The sequence below is a fragment of the Mandrillus leucophaeus genome, unplaced genomic scaffold (assembly GCF_000951045.1).
Source record: "Mandrillus leucophaeus isolate KB7577 unplaced genomic scaffold, Mleu.le_1.0 Scaffold855, whole genome shotgun sequence".
In the NCBI taxonomy this organism is placed as follows: domain Eukaryota; kingdom Metazoa; phylum Chordata; class Mammalia; order Primates; family Cercopithecidae; genus Mandrillus; species Mandrillus leucophaeus.
The window spans coordinates 1,082,258-1,096,258 of NW_012109308.1; the positions used below are offsets into that span (position 1 = coordinate 1,082,258).

The 14,001-nt window shown below is 42.6% G+C and overlaps 2 protein-coding genes across 2 annotated transcripts in view; one reads left to right on the top strand and one right to left on the bottom strand.

Annotated features, from left to right (window-relative positions):
• Positions 1-3,869, top strand: part of FAM196B (family with sequence similarity 196, member B) — a 122,485-nt gene extending 118,616 nt beyond the window's left edge. The window contains exon 4 of the mRNA XM_011968669.1: positions 3,136-3,869. Coding sequence (XP_011824059.1) covers positions 3,136-3,322 — 187 coding nt within the window. The 3' untranslated portion in view covers positions 3,323-3,869. The remainder of the gene's footprint in view (positions 1-3,135) is intronic.
• DOCK2 (dedicator of cytokinesis 2) overlaps positions 1-14,001 on the bottom strand; it is a 450,129-nt gene that overhangs the window by 231,295 nt on the left and 204,833 nt on the right. The gene's annotated exons all lie outside the window — the stretch shown is intronic.

Genomic DNA, 14,001 nt, shown 5'->3' on the forward strand with positions numbered 1-14,001 from the left:
ATAGATAGATAGATAGATAGATAGATAGATAGATAGATAGATAGACAGACAGATAATGACAGATGATAGATGGATAATGATAGATGATAGATAATAGATAGATAATGATAGATAGATACATAGATGATAGATGATAGATTAGATAGATGACAGATAGATAGATAGATAGATAGATAGATAGATAGATAGATAGATAGATAGACAGACAGACAGACAGATAGGTTTTCACCCATGGTTCCTGGCTTATAACTCCCATAGCCCTTGTTACAATCTTTTGTTATCATGTTGGGTGAGTTAGGCCTCAGGAAGCAGAGTCTCTCTCTGACCTTCTCCTGTCTTCCTGTCACCTGCCTAAGGCAGGACTCTAATCTGATTGTGGATCAAGAGACTGATTCCAGAGTGGGTTCTGCCCATACCCCGGAGGAAGGAGTGCTACACAGGGGGGCTGAAGCCCCCACACTTTGCCCCACGCATCCCTTCGTCTGTATCCTTTGCAATATCCTTTACGATACACCAGTAAACGTAAGCGAGTATTTCCCTGAGTTCTGTGAGCCACTCCAGCAAATTAATCAAACCCAAAGAAGGGGTTTTGGGAACCCCAACTTGAAGCTAGTTGGTCAGGAGTTCCAAGGGCCCGGACTTGTAAGTGGGGGGAACAAGGGGGAAGTCTTGTGGGAGTGAGCCCCCAGTCTGTGGAATTTGATGCTATCTCTGGGTAGATAGTGCTGGAACTGAATTGGAAGACACCAACTGGTGGCCACTGCTTGGTAGTGGGGAGAAACTCCCACGCCTTTGGTCATAGAAGGCTTCTTCTGTGTTGATGATTGTTGTGTGAGAGCAGAGGAAAAACATGGTTTGAGAGTTTTTCCTGAAATAGAGACTCCTGAAATAAAGAGTCAGTATGTGAGTCTGCAGATGCCTCTGCCCACTGGCCTGGCAAATTCTGGGCTTTGGCGAGAAGGTCTCTAACAGCTACTGATGCCAGCACTGAGGACACAGAGTCACTGGATTGGCAGTGCCAGGAGGCTAGGGAGATTGTCTGTCTACCATTCCTTCCTCAGGAGCCAGAACAGGGCCTGCCACAAAGAAGACGCTCAATAAATGTTTGTCGAGTGACTGGCTGAATACTTGGTGCCTACTCTGTGCTGCATGTTGTATATGCACACAGCATTTAAGCTTCACTGAGATCCTTTGCGTAGGCACTACTCATTTTGCAGATGAGGACACAACAACCTGGAAGTGGGAAATGACTTCTCCAAGATCTCACAGTGAAACTGTAGAGCTTTGCTTTAAAAAACATAGTCTATGTTTCATCCATAATACATAATTCTAATTTAACATAATAACGGCCTATAGGTCATCCAGCCAGGATTATGTTCCCATAGAGAAGGCAAGCGAGAACAGAAAGAGAAGGGATGTAAGTGGAGGAGAAGAAAGTCTAGATGAAAAATACAGAAACAAAACAATCAGATACCCTTTCCTAGTGCTCCCTAAGAACCAATACCCCGTCAGTCTGGCTATAAAACGGGCCCCCTCACCCCTCTGACTCTTCAGCCCTGCCTCTTCCATCTCAGATTCCATCTCAGAATGCTCAGGGACAAGGCATCCTTTGGGGCTTCATCCGTCATGCATGGCAACGGCAACATGCGTTTGCAGCAGCACAAACTTGGGTTCCCGGCCCTGGGAGGTGACATGGGCATAGGTAACAAGGGCAGATGTCCCTTTAATGACAGCTGTTTTTCAGCCCTTGCTGGGTATAAAGTCATTGGCCAGTCATGCCACATCGTAAACCAACATGGGGTCTTTGGTCTACCAGATGCAACATTTCATTTTCCTCCTGGCTACACAAGGAGAATGCACTGTTTTCATAACCATGTTTCCTCCACTTTCCACACTCCCACACTGGCTTCTCATCCTTGGGCCTTCTGAGACCCCTGGTATGAAACCAGGTAACAAACACATCGAAAAGCTTAAGAGCTTTCTTATAAGCATCTTGGCACTGAAAATTCCTCTGTAAGTAAATCCTCCTCATGGAGGAAAGTGGACAATCAAGGACAGAGGGAACCTGTGCTCAGCCCACAGGGATGTCTAAGAGGATTTGTTTTTCCTGCCCCGGCTCTCTGGGTTCTGGGGAGGGTTAGCCAGAGTGAGGAAGCAGGCTCAGCCTCTGAGGCCTGCTGGCCTGACTCCCAGACATGCAGAGGTCACAGACAGCATCAGCACCCACTCCCCACAGGCCAGGCTTCTGCTCAACACCCATGTCCCCTGACCTCGAGGACCCCGGGTCTGCGACAAATTCATTTTCACCTCCTCGATGTTTGTGATAATCAGCACAGGACAATGGAGTCTGTATGTTAATGACACCAAAACACACAAGTAAAATAGCCAACAACAACAGCAACAACGAAAAAGAGCATGGGAACGTCCATCCATCAGTAGAGGAATATTTAAATACATCATATTGAGGAATACTACAAGGCAGTCTTACATGTAAAGCTCTCCAAGATACATCTTTAAGTTGAGATGCAATTCAAAGAGCAAGGCATAATCTATTGGTAGAAATTATGTTAATGATGACGATGATAGCGGTAACAGAAGCTAACACATACGGAGGACTTAGCGCACACCAGGCCTACTCTGAGCACTTCATTTATATGATCTCAGTTTACACACATTAATTCCAAAGAAAGCCTTTGAGATAGGTGCTCATATTACCTCCATTTTACAGATGATGAAACTGAGCAGTCAGTTTTCTTGTCTGTTCCTCTGCATTATCTCAGTTTTTTAATAATGAGACAGTTTTCATGCATAACACATGCAAAAAAAAAAAAACCTCATTAATGATTAAGAGAGAGACTGGAGCCAATATTTACAGAACACTTGCCATCAGGTCTCACTGACCCTCAATAACATCCCTGTGAGGAAGGCATTACAGGTGCCAATTCAATCAATGAAGAACTAGAGGTTCAGAGAGGTGGTATCACTTTCCCAAGGTCAAACAGCCAGTAGGTACCTAAGGATCTAGGATTTGATCCCAAAGCTCTTGTTCTTTCATGTTAGTTGGGGCTGAGTGATGCTAAATCAGTCTGTGCTGATTTGAATTTACTTTCCTTCCTTCCTCTCTGTGTTTTTCAGTGTAGAGTATGATTTTCGGCAGCAGGAAGGCAGGTTCCACGAAGTTTTGCAGAGTCTGGAGGAAGCAGAGCCAGTTGAGGAGGCATCGCCCCCACCAAAGTCCCCAGCAGAACCCCCAGCCCCGGAAAAGCAGGACTTAAGGCGGAAAACCAAGAAGGTGAAAAAGAAATGCTTCTGGTGGATCTGAGCTGGTTGGGACCATCCCCCAGCCCCCCATCTCCACGTACTTCCCTGAGATGGGAAATCCACTGCACTTAAGGTCTGCCCCACTTCTTTGCAAAGGCCCTGGGCTGTGAGCCCTTTGGTCTGTGAAACAGAAGAGCCTTGGAGCTGATGTAGCCGCTGCTGGACACCTGACCGCCATCCTTACCTGAGTGCGTGCCACTGCTTGCTGAGGGCTTCACGGGCACTAGGGTGACCACTTGCCAAGTTCCCCGTCACATTCAGCCAGAACTCAAGCTGAGTTGCAAGTCCAGATTCCCACCACGAGTAAAACCCCACACTATACCTTCCAACACCTCCACGATGCTAAGCACTTCCTTTCCATCCTGGGTTCATCAACCCAAAAGAAAAAAATAGTGTTGTGCAGAGCCGGAAGATAGAGGGATGTTATAGGTTACACGCAGGTACCATAGAAAAAATGAGATAAACTGGCAGTTTTCTAAGATATCAGCATAATAAGCACAAGAGAAGTGGGCAGGGCATAAAATGCAGGTTCACCCTGGTATGTTGGGTTGTTTTCCTTTCTAATTGATCCCCTTGATCCCAAATTAAGGCTCTGTCATCTCATGGTGCATGCACCTTTCTGCCTGTGGCAGAGTCAGGCCACCCCAGGGTATAAACTTGTTGGTGTGTGTGCTGGACAATTGTAATTCAAAGAGGATTTCAGCAGTTGTAGCTGTTCCAGGGCCCACCCTAAACCATCATGCTTCTTCTCTGCCTGGGGCCTGAGACCACCTGGCAATTGGGTGGAGTCTGTTTTCGGTGTGAACTTTAAGACTCCATAGTTAACTTACCTGCAACATTTAAAATCATGAGATCCAGCAACCTGTCCATCAGTTACATCTTATGAGTAACATAGATATGGCTAAGATAAAACACAACACTGTTTCTCATCCCTTCATCCCAGAAACAGCCATGTAGATAGGTTCAAACATATATTAATCAACACAGACTCCCTTCCTGGTGACCAGGCAATGGTCACCTGATTGAAAAAGTAGCGGGACTGGGGATGAGGATATAGTTTTTTCTATTTTAGTTTTAAATACCTTTCTATCCCAAAGTCTGAGTTCTTCAAGGTCTGGCTCATTCTTTTGACAAGACCTGCATACATGTGGACCCAGTCAAGTTTGCATGGCTGAACAAACGACTAAAGTAATATAATTAAGTAATTGCCACATACTCTTGGGGATGAGGGGTAGGATGGAAAGGCTCAGATACCTTCTGGTTGAATTAAATTCTCCATCAGCATGTGGTTAGATTGACATTGCTAGAAAGGGATCCTGAAACTAAACATACATTAAACGAAGAAGGTATTTTGTAATCCCCTTGGCTGAAGATCCAGTGTCTAAACTAGAATCTTTGTAGAGCACAGCGTCCTGTGTGTTTGTGGGATGTACCTACCCCACTGTAAATGGAGCCTAATTGAGCAAACCACTCTGATGGTTTCACCTTCCCCTGTCATAGCAATGCAGTGCACAAAGCTATTTCAGTGAGAATGAAAGGGAAATTTGGCAAGGAATATCAGCTTGCACTATTTAAGTCTTGGAATGTCATTCAAGATGTTCTTGTTCTGTTTCTAGTGTAATGTTTAAGCCCACAGAATGAGACCGGAATATATAACGTCATGTTAGAATTAAGATAAATACACTTGTCATACTTAAGAAGCCACATTTCAGTAAGATATGCTACCACTATCTAAAAGCCACAGATTTTTTTTTTTTTCCTGTATCCATACAATCGACTCTCAGTTGGCCCCAGCAATGGAAAAGAACAGAATAGAGGATAATCCAATAAAGTGAAATCATTTGAGATCTCTTATGTAATTTTATCTTGTAGTAGAGCTTCCATCTTAATTTGCTTTGCTTACACTAATTTCATATGAATTTACATTCTCGGGCATCATGCTAGAATGTAAAAACCCCGTTCCTAGAATTAAGAGACCCAGGCAACCAAGCAGTCTATCCCACTAGCCTTTGGCAAATGGCTTAAATTTCCAGGGCCTGTTTGTCCATTCTTGAATAGAGATAAGAACATATGCTTTCCTACTTTATAAACTCTTAGCACGTTCCGCATTACGTGAGCTGAGTGACTCAGAGCTGAGCTGGATTACTGGCCAAAGTTAGCCTGGCAAGATAAAGAGATGTTTGAGGTACCTCACACAAAATTAATAAGCTCATGCGGTCATAGATATGTTTCCAGTTGGGGCCCTCACATGAACCCTTAACGGAATTAAATAAAACTGGGACTAGAAAATGTTGACATTTTGTGCACTTCCCCAACAAACAACAACAAAAAAAAAAAAAAAAAAAGAGAGAGGAAATGTTGACATTTCTAGAAATACAGCCAAACAAGGCTATACTGATTCTACACTAAAGCACAACACCACATTGCTTGGGCCACTGAGCTGGAACTGGGAAGGAGTTATCTTCTGAAAAATTGATACTTAAAATCATTATGAGGAAACAGGATTCCATAAACATTTTCCTGATGAACAAAAATGATCGTCTCTATGTTTAAAACATCATACACACATATGCCAAAACTGCATACTCACTTGTTCATGTGAAAATCACTGCTTCTTTGTAAAATATTATGTAACATCTACCATGATATTCTACAGAAATGCTGTACTTGAGGTGATCTGGTTATCTGGAGAGGTATTAATTTAGCAAAAATTACTTTATAAAATTGAAAGGAAAAAGACCAATACATCAACTTAAATTGCAGGAGTTTATGTAGCTGCTTTCTCTGTAGTTTAAAAAACAATGCATAAATGCATACTCACTATCCTTGGAACTTAATACCAGCTCATCTATAGAGTACCTTCTTAAAGACGATGTACTGATGTAAGGTTTTGTAAATTTCTAAACTGTTTTAAATGGGATATTATCTTTTGCAATAAACTTACATATTTTTTCTAGGTTTTAAGACTCCATTACTAGCTTGGGTTGATTTCGGTTACAAAATGTATGCTTAAGAAGCACACCTCAGTGGTCCTAAGGGCAAGTATGGCTTTCGTTATAATTGCTTCTATATATTTCTAAGGGAAATAAATAAAGAGCAGATTCAGAACTTAGTGTCATGATGATCACATGAAGCCCCGTGTATCCTGTGAGCGAGGGAGGCAGCATGAATCAATGGAGAGCTGCTCCCAGCCTCATTCCCAGGGATGCACATGCATGACCTGTATCATTATGCTCAGACACCTGAACTCTAATTTATTCAGTACTTTTCTTTAATTATTTCCCCTGTAATTTTTTTCCTTAAAAGTCAAATTTATATCACCAATGTGAAGAAAAACAATATCATGTTCCAAAAATAGAAGATGAAATAAAAATATATCTTATTAAATTCTTGCTAAACCTTGTTGCTATTGAGGCTGCTAAGCCTGAGACCAGCTCTCTGTTAAGAGGGGATATTAGCAAATATTCAACACATACTAAAGCCGCATTCACACCAAGCCCATTTTCTACTTGACTAATCAGGATGTTTGAGAGAACTGAAAAGAAAACAACTTTCCTGTCATGTGATTCAGTATTCTTTTTCCTGCCTTCTCCACGAACCATTTAAAACCAGCTTGGATTTACACCTGGAGAGTGAGTCTCCCATTCTGGGAAACCCCAATTTAGAGAAACAATAACAAACACAAACCCTGGACATAGAATCAGAAATCTCGGGTTTGACAGCGTTGTGCTACCTTCTTTTTGCTGCATAACCTTGAGCAAGTTACTTAGCCTCTGTGAGCCTCTGATTCCTCTGATATACCCCCTGCCTCCCAAGAGTGCCTTGACAATGAACTCAGTGACAGCCAAGAGCACAATGTAGGGTACACATCGGGCCAGGCCCTCAATAAATGCATATTCAGTCATTTGTGGATTGAAAATTGGGAGAGAGAAAGGAAAGTAACTCCGTGAAGCTGCAGTGGTTTTCAGAAACAGGTTTTTCTCGGGGCAAGGGAAGAACACTTCCTGTGGGCACAATGGCTCACACCTGTAATACCAACACTTTGGGAAGCCAAGGTGGGAGGACTGCTTGAGCTCAGGAGTTTGAGACCAACCTGGGCAACGTAGTGAGACCCCATCTCTAAAGCAATTAAAAAATTAACCAAGGGTAGTGGCTTGCACCTCTGGTCCCCATCGCTCAGGAGGCTGAGGCAGGAGGATAGCTTAAACCCAAGACGGGGAGGCCTGGAGTGAGCTGTGATCATGCCACTGCACTCTAACCTAGGTGACAGAGCAACAGTCTGTCTCAAAAAAAAAAAAAAAAAAAAAAAATAAAAAAAAAAAAAAAAAAAAAAAAAAAGAAGGATTCACCAGAAACCATGACAATGAATGTTAAGTAATGTTAAGTAATAAAGTCGCCCATGATTCAAAAGAGCATATGGGCACATAAAATACAGCAAAGCACTCTGGGAATGAAAGATTCTTGTTGTGTGGAATCAAATATCCTAGAGGTGAAAGAGACTTTAAGAGCCATGTCCCTTCCATTTTAAGCATGAGTCAATTAAGGAAGGCTAAATGATTTGACCAAGGGCTTATAGCAATCCTGTGGGGAAGTAGGTGTTGGGAGCAATGTGGTAGGTGGGTGGAATGTGTGAGGGGCCGGGGCCATTCCAGGAAGCATGAGGCTAGACTTGAAACCCGTTCTTACCTTCATTAGCTGAGCTGAATCCTCAATATAACCTTCACTTGAAAAGGCTCTCATTTTAAGCTGCTCAAGGCAACTTGCTGTATGCTAAAAATGTATTTCTTTTTATAAATGCCAAGAAACAAAGATGTTTTATGATCACTACGCCCATCAAGCATTGCTTGCAAGAAAAAGTGCGGGGGACAAATCCCAATCCAACAGTCGGCATTCGGCGCAAACCACGTTTGACTGCTTTAATGAACATAATCCCATTTTTTAGTACCTTCACCTCAACTTCCTCCCCATCTTCTTTTCACCAATTTACAGCCTAAATTTCTATGGACCATATCATACCATCCCTACTCCTGAGGTTTTGCAAATGTCTAATTTCTCTCTGCCTCCTACAGAACTCTCAGCCCATAAAGAGCAGGGATGCATCCGTTGGCAACACACACAGTTTGGTCCTCTCATTGCCAAACTAAGCCAAGTTCTCAGGTCGGCGTGCCTCTCCACTGTGGGCATCCTGTTCTAAACCCACTTCATTTCTCAACTGGCCTCTGCAGGAACCTCCCCAATAGGTCTCCCCACATGCAATATCTTCTCTTACACTTATTTTTTTTTTTTAATATATTTTGAAGCAAGGTCTCACTCTGTCACCCAGACTGAAGTGCAGTGGCACTATCCTAGCTCACTGCAGCCTCAGACTCCCAGGCTCAAGCAATCCTTTTACCTCAGCCTCCCCAGTAACTGGGATTACAGGTGCTTACCACCACAACCCCCTTATGTTTTTTAAAAACAATTATTTTCTGTAAAGACTGAGTCTTGCTATGTTGTCCAAGCTGGTCTCAAACTCCTGGCTCAAGTAATCCTCCCGCCTCAACCTCCCAAAGTGCTGGGATTACAGGTGCACGATACCGCTCCCGGCCCCTCTCTCACTTCTCAAGTATCTTCTCCACATAGCAACCAAAGCAATCATTGCAAAATTTGGACGGGAATAATGTTACACTCTGACTGTGTTCAGTGTTCAGTGGCTTCTCGATATACTTAGGAAGTAAGACCAAGTCTGCTGCTGTGGTCCGAAGCCCTGCACATCCTGCCCTGCTTCTCCTGTATGCTCCCACCACAGGCCCTTCTGGTGTTTGTCCTCCAGTCTCAGCCAGCCTTCTTGGCTTTCTTGGACCCACCATGCCTTCAGTCCCTAAAGGCTCCCATTGCTCCTGCTTGCAATACTCCCCACCTACACCACCCTCCCTGCCCAGCCTGCAGCTCTGTTGGAGTTTCCCAGGTCATGCCTCCCATGACTACCACTAACTCAGCCCAGACCATGCCAAATACCCCTCTTAGACATTTGCTGGCACAAGGGACCTTACCATTGAAATCCTTGGCACAGTTGTCCTTGTACATATATCTGTGTCATTCTTTGATCAAGGTATCTATCTAGACTGTAGTCTCCCTAAGGAAGGAATCTTGCTTATTCTTGCTTGCCTTTGTATCTCCATCATGTACCATAATGGGGTTTAAATACTCGTTGCAGAAATAAATTAATGAGTACACTGGATTCAGTGGGGAGACACTAAAAATTAATCCCCAGTTTATCCCTGGTCCTTCAGTCCTCATATTAGGATGGTACCATAGTGGGTACAGTCCCGAATGATATATGGTATAAATCTATACATATCTGCATTCAAGTTATTTCATAGTACACTCCCAAAATGATTGATGGATTATTTAATTCCTAGAATTAAATGACCTATTATTGTGGTTTTGGCTTATGTATGTGTGCTTTTTTTTTTTTTTTTTTTTTTTTTTTTGTTCTCAGATCAAATAACCAGTCTTCCCCAAAGAGAAACTTAAGTCCCTGAGGAATAGAAACAGCAATTTTTCCACCTTCTCACCATCATGCCCTAGTCTCAGATCTTTACAGAAATTAGGATCTGCCACTGGTAATGTGCCCAAGGCTTCTAACTCTCCTGAGGTCTACACGGCATTCAGGACCCAGGAATAAAAAGACACCAATGTTTGCTCCCAGTACCCTTCCTCCTGCCAAGATCTTTGTCCTGAATATTGATGGTCCAGTTTAACATTGTTTCAGAATATATTGTCATCATAATTAAATCCCAATGCATTCTGCACATTTTACCTAGATACTGCTTTACCATATCAAAGAGTAAATGACTTTTGAAATTAAAACAGATTGTTAACTATTTTCCCCATAATGTTTCTATTAAAATGCCAGAATTTATTACATGTGACCTAGTCCATTCCAGAGAAAATGCAACTTAAAAGAGACAAGGTCTAACTAAAGGAACATTTTGGGCAAAGCATTTTGCCTTGGCTCAAAGCAGAACTAAAGTGAAAAGGCAGGAAAATCACACCAAAGGATGATTTGCTTGGAAGCAAATAAGAGTTTTATTATCATAAATGGCTTTCACAAATTCTTAGAATCCGTAATATACTATATTAGATTTTACTCAAATGAAACCTGTATGTTTGCTCCTGACAAAAACCTTTATTTCTTACATCATAAGTTAAACATGGTGACCTCTACTCGGCGCTTCATCTTGGTTTCCCAGGTAGCAGACACGGTGCTATGATACCCTGGTTATGCTGACAGAAAAGCCTTCTTGCTCATGAACCAAGGGCTGAGTCATGTTAATTGCTGAACTTGAGAGTGATTCACAGTTTTTCCACTGAGCACACCAAGCCTAATGAAATTCATTTCCACAAACAGAAATCACAGATGGGTGATGGAGGTGATGAGAAGTTACTTGCTGGTGTCATTGTCTTTGGTGTGCTTTTTTGTTTTAAAATAAAAAACCATATACCTTCGGTAGTTGAGAGTCAGGGATCAAAGGGAACAAAATCAAAACAACACAAAACATCAGCACTCATCGACTCAGGCTGCTGACCTGGAGTGCGTTTCAAGGATTGAAACTCTACCTCATCTCCACTAATATGCACCCCTTGGCTCCAAAAATCTCAGATGAACCTCAGTCTGTAATCGCTTTTTTCAGTAAACAGTCATCAAGCCCCTTATCTCTGCCAGGCAAGGTGCCAAGGATACTGAGCGGAAAATGCAGAGCAGACACCAGCCTAGTACCAAAGAGCTCAAGGGTTGGTGGGCAGCTTCTGACAATAAGCAGGTGTCCTTTTCTGATTCACCCCACCTGGATGTCACATTGCCTCCTTTTGAACCCATCCAAATGCTGTTCTTGTATTCTGATATGGTTAGGCTTTGTGTCCCCACCCAAACCTCGTCTTGAGTTGTAATTCCCCAGATTTTGATGGAGAGACCTGGTGATAAGTGATTGGATCATGGGGCCAGTTTCCCCCAGGCTGTTCTCGTGATAGCGAGAGAGATCTCATGAGATCTGATGGTTTTATAAGGGGCTCTTCCCCCTTCGCTCCTCACTGCTCTCTCTCTCCTGCTGCCATGTGAAGAAGGTCCTTGCTTTTCCTTCGCCTTCTGCCATGATTGTAAGTTTCCTGAGGCCTCCCTCCAGTCACATGGAACTATGAGTAAATTAAACCTCTTTTCTTTATAAATTACCCAGTCTTGGGTATGTCTTTATAGCAGTGTGAAAACAGACCAATATGTATTCTCTTGTGGCTCTTTCTCATTATCTTCCCCTTTTTCCACTATATTTTAAACTCCCTGAGAGTAGGAGCAGCTTTCCTCATCTTGCAATGTCCAAATCCAGGAAGTGTCGTTTAGTTTAATTGAAAGACTTCACAATCGGGATCCCTTGTCTCTTCCACATAGACCCCTGCACTGTTCTTCAACATCTATGTTCTCTTACCATTTTCTACCCCCTTACAGCTGCCTGGGGCCTCTCTCTAAGACACACATCTAGCAATGTCATTCCCTGGTTTTTATATCTCTAGTTGCATCCCACTACCATCCTAGAGCATCAAAATTCCTTCCCCTACAAATAAGTCTCCTTATAATCTAACGCCAACCTAGTGCTTATAGCCTAACTTCCTACTGGTCTACTTCCCCCAACCCCATCTCCTTGCCACTTTCCAAAAAGTAAGAAGCTGTTACATATCAGTGACATTGCAAATGTTGTTTTCCCTACAAGGGACACCATTCCATTACCTATCTACCACAGAAAATAGTTTTAATTTAGAGGAAAGAAAAGGAGATTAGCATTATTACTACTGATAGTGATAATAAAAGCTTTAGTTTCTTGAATTTACAATGAGCTATTACTAAAGGCTTTGCCTGCATTATCTCATTTATTCTTCAAAAAACTTACCACAAGGTAGTTTATGATTACCCCCATTTTCCCGAAGAATAAATGGAGGCTTAGGGGGAGATAAGTAATCTGTCAGAGTACACAGGTAGGAGGTGGTGAAGGCTGGAGTTCTCTGAGGGTCTGCCAAGCTTGGGAGCCTGGGCTCTTAACTCCGATGCCAGACAGCAAGTTGCAATTTAAATGTCACCTCCTCTCTGTAACTTTTTCTGATCATCCCCCGTTGCTGCCATGGAATTAGTCACTGCATCCTCCGAGTACCCAGAGCATGTTGTGCAGGCTGCCACTTTTCATGTTATATTGACATTTCTTTTGTCAATCTCTCATGCTCATCTCCACCAGAAAGAAAATTCCTGGGGGGACACAACTGTCATTTCCATCTCTGGGACTCTCCAAGGGCTTCTCGAATTGCCTGAGATGCTGTGAATGTTTTGTATATGTTTGTTGAATGAATTGGGAGAATATATGACAATGGAGACATTTCAAGGAAAAGCAGTCCAGGGGAAGAGAGACAGACCAGGACAGGCTGGGGGTCCTGACTTCTGCCCTTGACTTTCTGCATAATTTTGAACAATATCTTCACTTCCACACATCACCTCTATCTTTAAAATGAAACCCTGTGCCTCTCTGTCTTTACAGACTCTTCAGAAGAAAAGTGAAATTATATATATGAAAATGTTACAGGGCTGGGCGTGGTGAATCCCAGAACTTGGGAGGCTGACGCAGGCAGATTACTTGAGATCAGGAGTTCAAGACCAGCCTGGCCAACATGGTGAAACCCTGTCTCTACTAAAATACAAAAATTAGTAGGGTGTGGTGGTGGGCACCTGTAATCCCACTTACTAGGGAAGATGAGGCATGAGGATCCCTTGAACCTGGGAGGCGGAGGTTACAGTGAACTGAGATTATGCCACTGCACTCCAGCCTGGGCAACACAGTGAGACTCTGTTTCAAAAAAAAATGTTTCAGTAAGTTTGACTGTCTCATTAATTCCTATTTTTAAATAAATAGTGTTAAAGTTATTTTTCCTGATTATAAAAGGAAAGTGAAATGATTTTTTTTAAAGTAAAACTCCAGAAATGTGCAAGTCATGTGTCCTTTAAGCAGAAGATACTAACATAATGTGAGCCTTAGAACATGTTCTGAGCTCTGAGAGATCAAGGCCCTCTGGTGAGGGACCATATTTCTTTCCTCTCCTTGAACTTCAGTTTCCTTGATGACTTTATTGTTATTATTGTTGTTGTCATTGCTGCTACTTCATTCCTGCAACCCTCTCTCTATATAGAATTCATAGAATAGTCTTGTGTTGTTAAAAATCATCATAAATATAATTTAATGGCTACACAAATGCATCACTGAATGAATGTAGCATAAATCTAGAAAAATGGGTTTTGATTTTGAAGGATCATTTGACAGAATTGGTTCCTTTGAGTCACTTAAGGCCAGTGCCGTGGACGACGGTGATGGGCCTGAGATTTGTGGGACAGCCTATTTCATCAGCAGTTGTCCCCACGGGATTTTCCCAGGGGCAGTGGATTAGTCCGTTTTCATGCTGCTGAGAAAGACATACCTAAGACCGGACAATTTACAAAAGAAAGAGGTTTATTGGACTTACAGTTCCACTTGGCTGGGAAGGCCTCACAATCATTGCAGAAAATAAAAGGCACATCTCACATGGTGGCAGACAAGAGAAGAGCGCTTGTGCAGGGAAACTCCCCTTTTTAAAGCCATCAGATCTCATAAGACTTACTCACTATCATGA